This window comes from Vidua macroura, chromosome 11 (genome assembly GCF_024509145.1).
Source record: "Vidua macroura isolate BioBank_ID:100142 chromosome 11, ASM2450914v1, whole genome shotgun sequence".
NCBI lineage: Eukaryota > Metazoa > Chordata > Aves > Passeriformes > Viduidae > Vidua > Vidua macroura.
This window is the reverse complement of record NC_071581.1, coordinates 16,345,313-16,361,249: the sequence shown is the minus strand read 5'-3', so window position 1 is coordinate 16,361,249 and position 15,937 is coordinate 16,345,313. Positions and strand designations below refer to the sequence as shown.

The window sequence follows — 15,937 nt, the reverse complement described above, 5'->3', positions numbered from 1 at the left end:
TGGATGGCTTCCCATTCAGGTTTTGTGGTGGTTTTTAAATATTTATATATTTATCAGGGGATTTCTGAGAAAAAAATCCTGCTGAAGCAATGCTCCTTGTGCACTGCTCTGAGTTCACTCTGTGACCTCTGGCATGCAGTGCCTTGTTATGTACTACAAGGAGCCTGCTAATGGACAGCACCAAATCTAGGCATTATGTTCAGCTTTTAGACATGCAGATGTGGATCACAATTTCACTTGTCAGCTGTTGCAGACATGCAGATGTTGATGTTGAGCTAGAGAGAGGCTCAAATCCCATCTGTTTGAGATCTGAAAATGACATTAGCAATCTGCAGCCTGTGTAACTTCCTTTTGTTAAATGGTTACTGGATTTGTTTTCTGTCTGTGTATAATCATTTTATTCAGTGTATTACGTTGATGATTGTGTGTAAATTTTGACCTGTGTAATATCTCTTTCAGTGACCAGGAGCCTCCTTATTCAATGATCACGTTGCATGAAATGGCAGAAACAGGTATCAAGGCATTGTGTTGGGCATTTCATTTGTGACTTACAAGCAAAAGAAACAAAACAAATCCCAAGCCCCACTTTCCATTTGCAAAGAAAAATACACCTCAGCCAGGTGTGTTGGGATGTGGTGTAGCTCTGGGGATGTGGGAACCAGAACAAAGTTCTGCTCTTCAGAGCTTCACTGAGCTCATGCATTGGCCTGAGATTTTTTGAATTCAGTTAAACTTCCCACGTGAAATCTCCAGAAGCAGCCAAAGGATGGCCACAAACACACTGCAGTGGCATTAAAGCCTAAGCCACAAAGAGTGGCTGTTTGCAGCTGAGCAGGAACATCCCATACACAGATGTGGGCCAAGCCTGTGTGCTCCGCTGTCAGCACATAGCATGTTCTTTTGGTTTGGGTCTTGCTGACCTTAGACCTCTGCTTTACTCTCTATTTGTCCCAACCCTGTCCCTAAGTGCTCCTGCAGGACAAGCAGGGGCTGTTTCATCTTTGTTATAGTAGGAGAAATTCTACCAGCTTAAGGCTTCAACAAAACTTCTGGTTTAGTTGAATTTTTACCTCTCTACTTAGTAGTGTTGATAGTGGTCTTAAGAAATATATTTCTGTATTAAAATTAATTAATCAAGCTGGTTAGATATTACAGCAATTCAATAAAATGCTTTTCAGGGGAATGTGCTAACAGAACTCAACCCCCAATGTATTACTGCTGTGTTGTTGTAGGGAACACTGCTTCTACAACCTCACTCAACTGTATACAGATACAGGCTGTCTTTATTTTCACTTCTAAGGGAGCTATTTTCTTGTACATCCAAATCTGTTTACTTTATCAGTAGTTTAACATCTTCTTAGTGGATGTTTGCTTGCAAGTAAAAGCCCTTGTCTACTCATTCAACACTGAGAGCTGCTCCCTAGGAAAACAAACATGCTTTAGACTAGCAGGCATGGGAAAAATGCACTGAGTTTCTCTGAACCTTGTGTTATTTCAGGGAACTCAGGAAGAGGGATCTGATTCTGGTTAAAAGAAATGATTTCCTCAGTGTCATTGTGTATGTAGCATTTACCACTTAAGAGTTGACATTGGATGCTGAACTCTGAGTATCACACTAGAGCAAAGTACTTGTCTGTACCACCATGAGTATTCCTTCCTAAGAGCAGTAGGAACTAAAGGATGCTCTGGCCTGGGCAAGACCCTTCTCCAAACCATACAGGTGTTCACTATTACCCAAGCTGCTGTAAACTTTTTCTTTTTTGAATTTAAACTTCTAAACTACTGCAAACTAAGACAGTGGTGTAAAAAGCAAATGTATTTTCCTGATGTCTCTTAAGTTCACTGGGTAATTTTGAGGATTTTCCAGTTTACATTTAGGGGTTTACTTTGAACACTTCTGAATTGCACTGTTAATTCTGAGTGTGACTTCTGTTTTGTGGTTGACAGATGAAGGCTGGTTGGAAGTTGTTCAGTCTTTAATTAGAGTTATTCCATTAGAAGATCCCCTGGGACCAGCTGTTATAACTCTACTACTTGATGAATGTCCTCTGCCAACAAAAGTGAGTCGGAAGCAGATGCATTTATCTGTGAATGTCAGTTGTTTGTGGTTGCCACACCCATGATCTCTTTGAGTGCCTTTCACCGGTGATGCAAGACTGATAGTGGTTCAGAAAATGGGTGTAACATTCAACTTCAAGTAATTTGGGGTGACTTGGTGTCTAAATGCTAATTAATGCTAGGAGTATTCCCAAGAAAAGATAAATTTGATCCATGGGGAAGGAGCAAGAGACCCTTGGGTTTTGGCTGCTTTTCCTGCCGCTCTCTTCTGCCGTGTGGCACTTACACTGTTCAGGGAAGGTATGCAGGTGCTGCAGAAGCTGCCCAAGTTCTGCCCTTTTGTTCTCTCATTTGCAAAGCTGCACTTTTACAAGTAATTTTTTAATTTGTTCCTGCCCTGCATATAAGGAATGCAATGAAAATGAGTGTGTTAAGCTAAATAAATGACATTTTTCAACTATGAAATACCTATATATGGTTTTGACAAATGAGAATACTTTTGTTTTACTGGCCACTAATCTAGTTTTGGGTGGAAAGATGACCTGAGGTGTTCATGCTATGTTGGTGCAGGTGTGTAACTGAAAGCCTCAGGTGCTTAAGGATGCTAAACATAATGTTTGTACAGAGAACTTGTCTGTCTTCAAATGTTTGTAATTTATCTCATTTCTTCAGAAGCTGATGATCACATCATTGCTGCTTTCATTTCTCAAGCTCCTGATGCTGCCAATTTTAGTCTTCCATTGGTGTTGTTAGGGATATGAAGAACTGGTTGCATCAGTGGCTGGAGAATTGGTCAAACTCTCAAACTACCTGAAGTGGGTTTGTTTCCTCTCAGCTATTGATTAAAGTTATCTGAGTCTTTTAAACAAGAGAAATGTTGTATTATGGCTGTCACACAGACTGCTGAGTTATTTTTAAACAAAACCATGACTAGAAACTTTGTTTGCTTTAAAGAAGAAACCAAGAAATGAAGACCACTGTGAATGCACCATAGGGAGAATGATTTTGGATTTTTTGTTTGGCTCTACAATGTCCTCAGCAATCAAATAATTTGTTTTTCAAAAGCCACATGACTTTCATTTGGGTACTGTTAAGGAATTTGCTATAAAATAGTTGACCTTATCAAGACAAGGAATGAGGTGCTTGTTTTTCTGGGGGGCACAGTGGTTTTTTCCTGTGTAGCTTCTTTACAGCACAAGGAGCTGCAGCTGTGGGGTCTGCTGGCCACATGCAGCCTCGTAAAGTGTAAGCTGCTGTTCATTTTCTTCTATACAGGAGATAAGTTTTGAGTTTTTTGTCTTAGGGATTTTAAGTTGCTGCCTCACTTCCATGACAGTTGGAGAACAGCAGTATGCTGTATTTTATTTTCTGGTTTTGCAGGCTATAAAGTCCATAAAGTTAAAAGGGCAGTGCAGTAAACTGTTTATTCTATAAAGTCTTTATTTAACTCAAAATACTTGATCTCTCTGACAGGTCTAATAATGGCTAAAAGCAGTATCAGTATGCCAAGAGTCTAATTTTAGTGAGTCCTTTCCATCCCAAGCCTGTTGCTCATTCTTTCTTCTTTCTCTGTTCTTTCCACTTAGCTCAGTCCTGTTCATCAGTTGTTTTTGTGGCTTTCCTTTTAAGAACATAACTACTTTTCAGTGTGATCTCTGTACAGACCTCAGACTCTAGCACAGTCAACTGATTTGAGTGTGGCTCAGAACACAGTTCAAAAAAACACATCTATTCAACTTGAGCAGTGCTCATTTTTCCTCCAAATGGCTGCTGATGACTTCAATATGAGGAGTTCTTCTATTTTAATTAGATCCTTGCCTGAGATTATGCAGTTTCAATCTGAATCAGCTGAAACTTTCATGAAGTCTGGAAAGTTGAGGAGGATTTGGAACTTTTCAGGGTGGGGTTCTCCCTGTGGGATGACTTGTTCTGGCCCTAGATTAACCCCTAACTACCCTGCAAATGCAAAGAATGCTCTAGACTTATCTGGAATTTTATTCATACCCTACTGCCTGGACAAAGCAGGTCAAAGCATGGCATTTTAGCTTTATTACCCTCCTTGGTTGCTTCCTATGTTTGTGTGACTGCAGAAAACCATTTAGGCTCTCAAGAATACAGTTTGACATCCTGTAAAGCTGACAACATCCTAATTTTATGATGGGAATGTGAGCTTTCTGGGGAAGGAGCATGTCTCTTTAGTCCTGAATTCTAAAATCTGAAACAGTCCTTTTCTTTTGAAAAGGGTGTGAGTTTTAGGACACTGGAAATGGATCAGATGGCAGTGGTGCCATATGTGCTAATTGGTTCCTCTTGCCATGGGGAGCTCACTTAGAAGTGTCCTGAGCCATTGATCACAATAATTAATGATCTGGTGGTAATTTTAAAGTTACAACTCTTGGGTCTGTTGAACTTTTCTTCTCATCTGTCCTTCATTATCTTATCTTAGAAGATAACCACCCCCTGCTGTCTGTAATCTGATGCTCACTTCAGTAATGTGTAAAAACAATCTGTTTTTACGATGCTGAATTAGGGGAAAGCTGTATCTGTCAGTAATGTTGAAGAGATTTCTGATTTTTCCTTTGCAGGACGCATTACAGAAGTTAACTGAAATATTAAACTTAAGTGGAGCTGCTGCTTGCCAGGACGCTTGTCACCCTGCCAAGCACCGGAACACGACTGCAGTGCTCGGCTGCTTGGCAGAGAAATTAGCAGGTAAAGCCCTGGGCTTCTCCTCACAGCTGGCACTGGGCTCTCTGCAGCACCTTCTGCTTTGCCACCCACCTTGCACACCAGGTCAGAGGTGTTTGCTTAGAACTGAATCATGTCCTGCATCACAGGGGTACCAGGTGTGACAGAATCTGGTTGATTCAAGTGTCTGAATGAGCCATTCACAAATCCTTCTGATGTGTGGTTAGTGATTGGGGATCACTGTTTGTTATATTGCCTTAGCACTGGTGATCAATCTCTTCTGCAGACCCAGTCTGGCTGTGAATTACTGAGGACACTTTCTCTAGAGTGTAGGCAGGAATATCAAGTTAGTGGTATTGGAGGCTGTATAGAAATAAAAAAGAAATATGCTTTTTCCAGTAGACATGTCTTATTCTATTGTAGATAGCTGAAAAGATTCTCTTCTGTGTTGCTTAAAAGAAAATTGCTGAGATTCTATTTTAAAGTGACTTAATATAGAATTTTTATTCTGTTATTCCTACCTAGTGCACAGTTGGAAACTGATGATTAAGTTTCCTTCCTGCTGGTGATCTTTTGTATCTAGTTTTTTTGCTCCTTTTCTGAAAGTGGACAGGAAATAGAGGAAAAAAGTGATTGGTGTCACCTAATGGTTATTAAAACTCAATTACTATATTTCTGTGGGGAAAAAACCAAGTCAAGAACAAGGTCTGGAAGTGTTTGTGTACTGTAATACTTCTACTGTATTATACTAAGTCAAAATGAGATACTGTATCTACTTCTATCTTAGTGGACCCAGATCTCATTGTGTCAGCTCAGGCAACAAATTTGTTAATGAAGTGTTGGAACCCACTGCAAGTTCTTAAGAGCTTGTAGATGCCAGAGTTTGATTCCCTCATATCTCTCTATTGATTAAGTAGACACTCTTTCAGGGCTTTTCCATTTTAAATTGGCTGCTTGCTCTGGTGCTGCAAGCTGTATAGTTAACTATCAAGTTGGCCATCTCAGGTGCTCAGTTTTGCTTATTTTGGGCTACTGATAGATGGAGCTGGTCTTTACACATTGACTCTGGAAATAAAAGGGGAGACAGCCTTTTTTCAAAAGTAAGGAGCATGAAAATGCTGAGTGGAGTCTTGAACTCTGTACCCATGTAGAACTGAACAGGACTGTAATGTGCCAGTAACTGTGATTATTAAATGTGCACCAAGTATTTTACTAGAAACATTGATAATTGTTTTATATTATAGTTTTGCTTTGCTGTGAAGTTGTTTGGTGTTCTTTAATTCGTTACCTTGTGTTTAAAAGAACTGTGGTGATGGGTATGTAGTACTTTCCATGGAGGGATTTCATTCCTGATGTTCTTGCAGGTCCTGCGAGCATAGGCTTGCTCAGCCCAGGCATATTGGAATATTTACTTCACAGCTTGGTAAGTGTCTTTCATCTTTTTGTATGTATCCATACATAGCAATTATAATGCAATATTATTATTATTATTGTGAAAAGTTGAAGTCATGTCTGCTAAATATTGGCAGTGTATGTTACAAAAAGCTGAAATTCCTGAGCCTGTGGGATCTCCATCCTTGGAGGTAATCAGAAGTCAATGGAACAAGGCTCTGGGTAGCCCGATCTCTCTGGGTCTATCTCCACAGGAGGGTGGAATACAGGAATTTTGGAGGCTCCTTTGAACCTAAAATCTTCTGTGACAGACTTACATCTCTTCTTGTCTGTCTGTACTGGGTATTTATTAATTAACTTTTTCTTACTGCCCATGTTTAGAACTTCCAGTCCCACCCGACAGTGATGCTTTTTGCACTAATAGCACTGGAGAAGTTTGCACAAACAAGTGAGTATTGGCCTGGAACTGCTCTTAACACCATGGCTTCTGCTGCATTATTGTCACTTGCTTTGCCTGATCACTTGTGAGCATGAGAGTCTGCATTGGTATTTATTGCTGTAGTGACATCCCTCTACCCCTCAAAACCCCTGAGATATTTGCTGAAACTTATTTTCCCTGTTAGAAATTGCTGTAGAAGGATTTGTGACAGGGGCCTTTGTCACTGACATAAATCTGTATTAGACTTGGAAAACAGTTAGCATTGGGAGCTTGTAGGCAGGAAAAAATATTTTTTGCTTTAATGACACCCTCACCCACAAACCCTTAAGAGATTTGTTGAAACTGGCCTTCTCATCTTAGAAATTACTACATAATGTCTTATGACATGAGACCTTTGTTACTTGAAAAGAAATCAGTCAGTACTGGGGAGATGGAGAACAGCTGTGATTGGTCTCTTGATGATGCAGCTCCATGCTGAGAAGTGGTAAATCTGAATGAAGATAATTCCACATCTGCCTGGGAAAACAATTTCATGCTTGTAATACTGAGGTTTAGATGTGTGTGAAGAGTTCTACTGCATTTGTAGGATGTTATTATTTTTAACTTATCCCTAGCTGATAGCAATTACTTTTTTTCCTCTTAAATTGCAGGTGAAAATAAAATGACAGTTTCTGAATCGTGCATTAGTGACCAACTGATCCTGCTGGAGAAATGGACAGATAACCCAGACTACTTAAAACGCCAGGTTGGATTCTGTGCCCAGTGGAGTTTAGACAATCTGTGTAGGTATAATAAAGGAATGGATTCATTAAACAGTAATCACTCCTCCCAAGAGATGGAGGACTCCTTTGTGTTCATTTTTTATGAGCACTTAGTGTACCTGGCTGCGTTTATAATATCTCCTTGAAAAAGAAAACAAAGCCAAAAAAACCACACCAACAAATATATCCAGTGTAATGGTATGGAAAGAAAATTTTGGCAGGGAAAATGTTTTTGAAAGGAAGTGGTTTGTACTCTGCAAGTTGGAGCTGCAATGAAAATTCTTCTTTGCACCAATTTCCTGTAACCCACACTTCAGCCAATTTGCTGAGTGGCTCAACAGTTCAGCTCTGTCTCTGTGGAACATCTGGGTTGCTGACATGTCCTGGTGATGGCTACTTCTGTGGCCACTCTACACTGGCAAAATGGCACAAAGAATTACTGAAGACTTTTTAAATTAAATATACTTTTTGATTTTTGTGATCAAAAGTAAAAAGTGTTTGGCAAAGCAGTGCTCTAGGTTGATCTTTTGGATTACTAAAAATCACTGAATTTGCTTGGTTAGTTGTGATTTCAAGGGTGCAGCAATTCTAATGACCTTGTATTTTCTAATGCCTTTTAGATAAATTCGGGTAAAAGGTCTGTTGGGCTTTAGGAGCTTTAGTCAGCTTATGGAAAGCCAGTGTCAGCTGTGTTTAGTAAATGTCTGTATAAGTGCTGTAGCAAGTTTGAGATATGAAGGGTCCTCAGATAAGACCTTTCACTTGTAAATTAACATGTATGTGTCAACAATTTGACACCTGGCAAGAGAAATGCTTCTGATCCTTCCATGTAGAAAGGGCAAGCAGGGAGAGAGAGCTGCTTTGGCTCAGTTCAAGTCTATCACCTAAAGATGAGATGGTAGAAACCTTTAAATCCTTGTTTTTCCCTTCTTTCCATCCCCAAATCTGTTTCCACTGTAATGAATCAGAAAAACTCTCCCCACTGAATATACAAATACAATGGTAAATCCTGAAACAGTGGCACCTTGGTGTGAACTTGGATGCCTTCCATTTCCTGTGGGTTTCCTGCAAGTACTAATTAGATTGTGGGAGCTCTAGTCAGAGGCACAGGTCATGCTTTCATGTTTGGAGGGTATTTAACACACACACACAGTATTGAAAGCTGTTTTCATGCAGGCAAAATCTCAATGTTTCATTCAGTTATGCCAAAAGCTACCTAGATCCTAGAGAGATTATCACTGAAATGTATGCAATGTTTAAAATCAAGTTTTGCAGCAGCAGTAACTAACACTGGTTGGGATTTTTTTTTTTTCAGTTTTAAAAGAAGGCAGGCAGTTTACATATGAGAAGGTTGACTTGACCAACATTAGGGCTATGCTGAACAGCAACGATGTCAGTGAATACCTGAAGATCTCACCACATGGATTAGAGGTAGGAAATTGTTTCATGTATTCAACCTGAAAAAGAGGCTGAAGAAAAAGGCAGGTTTTGCTTTGCACTTGCTCCTGTGATTTTGCAGAATGAATCCATGTTGTCTGCCAGCTTTGTACAGAAAACTTGCTTTGTCATCAAGGGGTGGTAGCATCACTACACTGTTCTCAGTTGTAGAAATGTTTACACTGAAGTAAGGCCTGTGCCCCAAAACTTCAGGGAAGTGAGAATGATTCTTAAGAGTCAGATGGCTTTTCACTTATTTTGTGAGCAGTTTTAATCAAAATATCATTCTATTGTTTGTCCTGTCTCATCTTGAAAAGCTCACAGCAGTCAGATTTTTCTCTCAGCCACGTGGGTTTTTTTCCTTCCTCTCTAACTCCTTCTAAAAACTTGTTTGACTACTTAAAGATGAAATATCATGAATTAACATTGGAGGCCTCCTTGTCATTCCTACCAGGAATCAGTTAACAACCAACGATTTAGGTTTTCCTGTCTTGGTTGTCTTAGTCTTTAAATTTTTAGATTGTTTCTATCTACTTTTCTCCTTTTTTTTTTTTTTTTTTTTTTTTTTTTTTTTTTTTTTTTTGCCTGTGGCTTAACCACTGAACAATTTTCAGTCTTGCCTACTCACTAGTTTGTGTGACAACTACTGCTATAAAGAGAGGTCACTTTGTCTGAAATGCCTCTAAAATTATGTTGGTATATTCTTATACTCAAGAAACTTGATCCGGGGCATGAAGGTGTTTGTTTGAGTGGTGATTTTGGGGACACTGGGTTTGAGTGGTGATTTTGGGGGCACTGGGTTTCTGTTTGGTTTTGGTAGGCACGATGTGATGCCTCGTCCTTCGAAAGTGTAAGGTGCACGTTCTGTGTCGACTCTGGAGTGTGGTACTATGAAGTTACAGTCATTACTTCAGGAGTGATGCAGATAGGATGGGCAACCAAAGACAGTAAATTTCTCAACCATGTGAGTACCTGTAATATCATTGAGCTGGTGTTTTCTGTCTTACAGCATCTGTGAAAATAGCTCTGGTTATTCTGTGATCATAACTGAGCACTTGCTTGTTTCCTTCAATTTTTCTGTGTCCATGAAGAGCTGGTTTTGCTGAATTTGGTGGTACAGGAGAAGTCAGTTATTGCTACAGACTGACACTGTTCACCTAAGTCACACAGAGCTGCAGCAGACACAGCTTGTTATCTGCTGGCTGTTGTCTGGAAGCTATAGGGAACTTATTTCTTATTTCTTGTAGCATAATCTCTTGGAAGTTCTTTGGATAACAATAGTTACTCTGTTTTTGGAAGCAAACAATAAGTCATCATGAACAGCAGTTTCTCATACTGTCCTTTACACAGATCACCAGGCAGCCATTTCATCATCCTCTTTAACACATTTTCCTATTAAATTAACTTTCACAAGGGAAATTACTCAAATTCACTCTGGGATAACATGGTATTATTGAAGTGCAAGGTAGAATTTTAGGACAAAAGGTATGTCAGGCCTAGCCTAGTGCTGAGAATGGAAACAGTGCTGGGGTTCCAAGTTGACTCTCCTACTGGCTAAGCTTGAGTGAGAAGTTCACCTGTAGCCCTTCTTTTCTGTTGTAATTGTGTGGCTTTCTGTTCCTACTTGGAATTTACTTTAGGAGCAGAATTATATATTTAATGTAGAGATAAGCAGTTAAAACTGCTCATTTCTGATTATTATAGAAAGTCATTCTACAGCTGAGTCAAATACAGAAGCTAATATGAAGATAGGCCAAATACACATATGTGAGTAAATATTCATTGTGGGGGTATGAGATAAATACATTAAGGAGATTAAACAAACACCAGTGGCAAGAAACCCAATGGGAATGCAAGAGTAGCTTCTCTCACCATTTAACCTGGGTATTCCTGTGAGTTCAGAGGTCTTGCTCTATTTCTTCTAATTATTCATGGAAATAGCCTTGTCTTCTGCTGATGTCTAACATGCACATATCTCTGTGTCACATCTGAAGTCCAGTCCCACGTTTTTAGCATGGAATTGAAGTGTCATTTACGTAAAAAAAAAATATAAACCATATACAAAATCAAAAACCACCAACCAAACAAAAATATCATGCAGACCTGTGCTGAGCACAGTCCTTGCAGACACTGACAGTAACAGAAAGTGTTTGAAATAAAAGGCCATGTGTCTGCCTTTAGACTGCTAAGAGGCTTAAAAGATTTTTTTCCCACTTACTGTTAAGGAGCTTGGTGTATGTGCATTTTTCTGTGTGCCCTGTACAAGGTATGAAAATAGGAGATGTCACAACTCTGAGTAGGATGATTTTTCTGTTGCTGCAGCTGTTTTGCTGGTGGCCAAATTCTGCTAAGTTCATCAGGTGTGTGCCTGAAACACAATGATATTATCCTCTGGGTATGTCACAAACACAGGCCTCAGAAGCCATATGCTCTTTATTTACAGCATCTGTAACAAAAAGACTAGTCCTAAATATGACATTAAACACCCATTAGCTGGGCTTAGCTTTAATTTGGGACATGGGAGGCTTGTGTAATCAGATGCTGTCTGGTATTTGCACTCCAGACAAACCATGCTGAGCATGAGGAAGTTACTTACCTTCCATAATGCTTTTGGGTTTCATGGTTGGGCTCTGCTATGTGACAGATTTTTCTCCCACTCTGAAACTCTTTAGTTCTGTGTTTGCCTTGGACCTTAGGAGTATCACTTGATAATGTTTTCACAATTTGAGGGAGGCTGGCAGTGAAAGGGACACAATATGCAACAAGTTAGGTGAAGGGGCTGTGTGTTTGTTCCCTTTGTGTACTGTGGGTTCTGGTGGCACATGGATATCTTGTGAGGAGGGCAATACAAGCTTGGTACTGGGACTTCAAGATAAGAGAGTGGTTGTTACTCTGTGGTGACTTTTAAAGATGCAAAAATATAACCTATTTGGGTACTAGCCTTCTGATACTTAAATACTTTAACAGACAGAAGTGATTTGAGGTCACAGAGAATGGAAGGCACTTTGGAAACAATATCCCCTTCTCCCTTCCTCCTCAACCCAACAAATTCCCTTTTGATGTGAAAATGAAACTAAAACTAGTTTGAAAAAAAGGTTACCTTCATAGGGGAGAGAAAAAGAAACCCTTCCTGCTCCTGGAAGAGTGGTTTAGTGCCAATTCTTCACTTCTTTTTTTCTGCCAGGGTTGGGATTAAATGCACAAGACAGTATTTCTTGTTTGGACTCAGATGTTCATTAGTTCTTATCTATGTTAGTCTCAGAGCATGAGTTCTACAGCACTTCACTAACAAACTACAAAATGAAGCCCTATCTCTTTCCCTACAAGGCCTTTTAAGGATAAACTGTCTAATTAAGAAATTACACCTAAATTATTTTTACTTTTAACCCAATAACCCTCCCACAATGACTTTTTCATCTAATTACACAACACCACCCAAACCCATGAAGAAGAAGGACTAGCCTCCACCCTAAAACTTCCATCTTGCTTTATAAATATTACTATATTTTAAAACCTTAAACTCCCAAGTTTTCCGCCATGTGATATTACACACTTCTATTCAAACTCCATACCCACAATCCCAGTTCTAGCATTCAACTTTGAAAGCCTTCTCCACGGCCTCAAGTCAAATGCACTGTTCTCTTGGGGGTCAGCTCCTGTCAGCACAGAAAGTCCAAAATTCTCAGTTTCCAGGGTTCCAGCAGTTTAGGTGAATGAACAGGCTTTAGCCCCTGAGTGTGAGGAATGGCTGCAGGCTGAAATGTTCTGCTCTCTCTCTGAAGGAAGGTTACGGCATCGGGGACGATGAATACTCCTGCGCGTACGATGGCTGCCGGCAGCTGATCTGGTATAACGCCAGAAGTAAACCACATTCCCACCCCTGCTGGAAAGAAGGTATTCAGCCTGTCTTCTGCTCTTCATCCTAACTGGATTTCTGCACAGGACTTTTTCCCCTTGCAGGTGTCCGTTCATAGGTGTGAACAAAGCAGTTACTGCCTAATTCTGATGATCATACAGGTTTAATAATTACTGTGTCTTTAAGAGAGATTTAAATGAGCACAGTGGGCACTACAGTCTTGTTCCCCAGTCTGTGTAAAGAGACTCTTGTTGGTTAAACACTTTTTGTTTTCAAATGCAGAGTGAAAATCATAGCACCAGTTAACATTGGACACTTAATCATTACACACTTTTCCACTTGTTTGTAGTCGTACACAACAGGGTTGAAATCTTCCTTTCTGGGTTAAAAGAGTTGTTTTAGAGAAGGGGAAAAATCCTTGATCTCTGAATTAGACTTTTTTTTTTTTCTTTTTTAAGGAGGAGTTGCACTGTCTTGCTTACTTTAAATTCTTGGATAACTACTTGGACAGCAAAGTTCTGTTCTTGATCTCAGCTTTGAAATCTTGGTAGGATTCTGTGCATGCCATGCTTGTGTGAACTGTGCCGCCTTCTCTTCTATTAAAATTTTCCCCCAAGGATGGCTAAATTAAAACACCTCTTAAAAATAAATAGCACAAGCATATTGAAAATTTCTTCTCAGAACACCCACTTGCTAGAGTCTATTTTCAACAGGTGTAAAATAGCCAAGGAGTGACAGAGTGCAGCTTTCTTCTGGCTTTGGCAAATACTCTGCAATACTTCTACAACCATGTAGTATTAATGCTCTGGCAGACTAAAATACTTAATATTTTTACTATTTTCTCCTGGGGTTTTTTTGTTTTGGTTTGGGTTGGTTTTGTTTTTTAGTTACTGTCTGTATCAATGTATCTTCTTTTGCGCTTTTGCAAACAGTTTTTAAGACAACTCACAGTGACATATGTGATACTTGAAACGATAACTGTTACAGCTGTTGACATTTAACAGAAATTAAATCTTTAAATTATTTTTGTTTTGCATGTAAGGAGACACAATAGGATTTCTACTAGACTTGCAAGAAAAGCAAATGATCTTCTATTTAAATGGAAACCAGCTTCCAGCTGAGAAGCAAGTATTCTCATCTGCTGTGTAAGTATCTGCTCATTTAGAAGGACATGACCTCTGTAGATAATTGTGTTAATTATATGAAGAGTTTTCAATTTGAAATGTAAATTCATGTTTACTTACCTGAAGCCATCATTAAGCAAGTTTCCCTGTTGAAAGTTGTGTAGAAATTAGTAAGAGGGATATAATTTTACAGGTGGATTTCAGGGTCCAAAATAAATACTTTGGACTTTCCAAAGGTACGTTCAGCTCAGTGGTTTATACTGTCAAATTAGCATAGCATTAAAATAGAATGAGGCTGCAACAAAGATGAACAATTCTCTGGTGCCTGAGGAACTTATCTTCTGAAAAATAAAGCCTATCTTGTAAATGTTGGAGAGGGCTTGTTAACTGACTGCCATTCACTGGGGCCAGCTCCTGGAGCAGCACATTGAATATTCATCAGGGGATGTCTCTTGGTAGCATTGCAGACAGGTGTTGGGCTTACTTTGCCAACTGTTGTTAAAATTAAAACATGGTGAACTCCTCTAACTCTCACAGGGAAGTTCAGCCTTTTACTTCAGAAAATATAAGCTGGTGTAATACTTGAGAAAGCAGCTTCCTATGCAGCTTAATTAAACATTACAGCACTTTGTCAGTTATTCCTACCAGGCTAATAACTTCATGTTTTCTCCTCAGAATAAAGTTCAAGATGCAGGCAAAGAGTAGTTCAGTTTAAAGAGTTGCTGAGTATATTCTTGATTCAGCTTTTATTGGTCTGTTGAGTATGGAATTGACAAACTTGAGTACTTGTTAGAACTTGGAGTATTACTGAGCTTTTGCCTTTCCAGTAAATTTGAGAGGTGATAGTTGTGATTTTAAGTGTGACTAATCCTAGTTGTACAGTAGGCAGCCTTTATTGGCTGACTCACTAAGAAATTCAGATAAATCCCAATAGTAAATTCAGGAGTTGAGAACTAAACAAGGTAAGTATGTGCAGCTGCAACTTGATGCTCTCCCAGTTAGCTGCAAAACACTGGTATTAAACTTGTCTCTGTCTCAGGGTATATTTTTAAATGGTAATAGTAACATGTCTGAAAACATGTCTACTGTTATTTAAGTCATTCTAAAATGCCTGTTTGTCATGTTGCAGATCAGGATTTTTTGCTGCAGCAAGTTTCATGTCCTATCAACAATGTGAGTTCAACTTTGGGGCAAAACCCTTCAAGTACCCACCACCAATGAAGTTTAGTACCTTCAATGATCATGCCTTTCTGACAGCAGAAGAGAAAATCATTTTGCCCAGGTAATCCTCTTACCTTGTGTGTTTCCATACAGAGAAATAAAACGTTCCGTGTCTGAGTTTGCCTTGTACTCAGCAAAATTAATTTCTTATGGGGTCAAACTTCCATAGGTTCCTCTTCTAAAAGGATGAGACAATAGGCTCCAGTGCAGCCAAAATCCAATAAATTAAAATATATTTTGTAATATTAAGCTAACTAAAATGAACTAGTACCACACAGCAAGCTGCTTTAGTGGAAGTACCTTCTGCCATCTAAGGATGATTAAGTTGATTGAGGAGGTATAGTGTTAATTAAAAAAATATGTCCTATTTAAAATTGACCTAATTTGTGGTGTTGGGAGCATGGAGGTGCTGAATGATTGTAAGTCTTGAAATTGTCCTTTTCTGATCCTGATTAAAATTTCCCTGTTTTTGAATTATAGTACTGACAAAGGTTATTCAAATTTAGAAGTGTTTTCCCACGTAAATATAATTCAACCCCGATAGAAACAGGTCTAGATACATTCTTCTTTAGCTTTTACCAAACTTCTGGCAGGAATGAAAACTAATAGCTCATCTGAATCAAGTTATTAGTAATAAAATAACTTACTGGAACATAAGCAGTAACACTGTACAGTGTAATCTATGTGCTGCACCCTGGGTTTCAGACTGAAATAATCTTAAATTGCAACTAATTAAGTAGGGGCAAGGTTGTTGGAGGGGGTACTCCTGGCTGTAATAAAATTCAGAGACTGATTTTGAATTATCTAGCTTTGATCAAGTGTATTTGAGGTACTTAAGTATCTTAGTTTAAAAAGAAAAGAAAAACCCCTTACTTCTGGGTTCGAGTCACACATTTGCAAAGTTTGAAGCTTGGAATATTGTATTTATGCAGAGAAAATCAAATGCAACTTGCAAAATCAT

At 39.0% G+C, this 15,937-nt stretch overlaps 1 protein-coding gene across 2 annotated transcripts in view; it reads left to right on the top strand.

Annotated features, from left to right (window-relative positions):
* RSPRY1 (ring finger and SPRY domain containing 1) overlaps positions 1 to 15,937 on the top strand; it is a 35,809-nt gene that overhangs the window by 15,083 nt on the left and 4,789 nt on the right. For both annotated transcript variants that reach the window (XM_053987438.1, XM_053987437.1), the window contains exons 4-14: positions 460 to 512; positions 1,948 to 2,060; positions 4,644 to 4,770; positions 6,111 to 6,169; positions 6,520 to 6,586; positions 7,228 to 7,359; positions 8,654 to 8,769; positions 9,596 to 9,739; positions 12,558 to 12,669; positions 13,674 to 13,776; positions 14,885 to 15,037. In XM_053987438.1, coding sequence (XP_053843413.1) covers positions 460 to 512; positions 1,948 to 2,060; positions 4,644 to 4,770; positions 6,111 to 6,169; positions 6,520 to 6,586; positions 7,228 to 7,359; positions 8,654 to 8,769; positions 9,596 to 9,739; positions 12,558 to 12,669; positions 13,674 to 13,776; positions 14,885 to 15,037 — 1,179 coding nt within the window. The remainder of the gene's footprint in view (positions 1 to 459; positions 513 to 1,947; positions 2,061 to 4,643; positions 4,771 to 6,110; positions 6,170 to 6,519; positions 6,587 to 7,227; positions 7,360 to 8,653; positions 8,770 to 9,595; positions 9,740 to 12,557; positions 12,670 to 13,673; positions 13,777 to 14,884; positions 15,038 to 15,937) is intronic.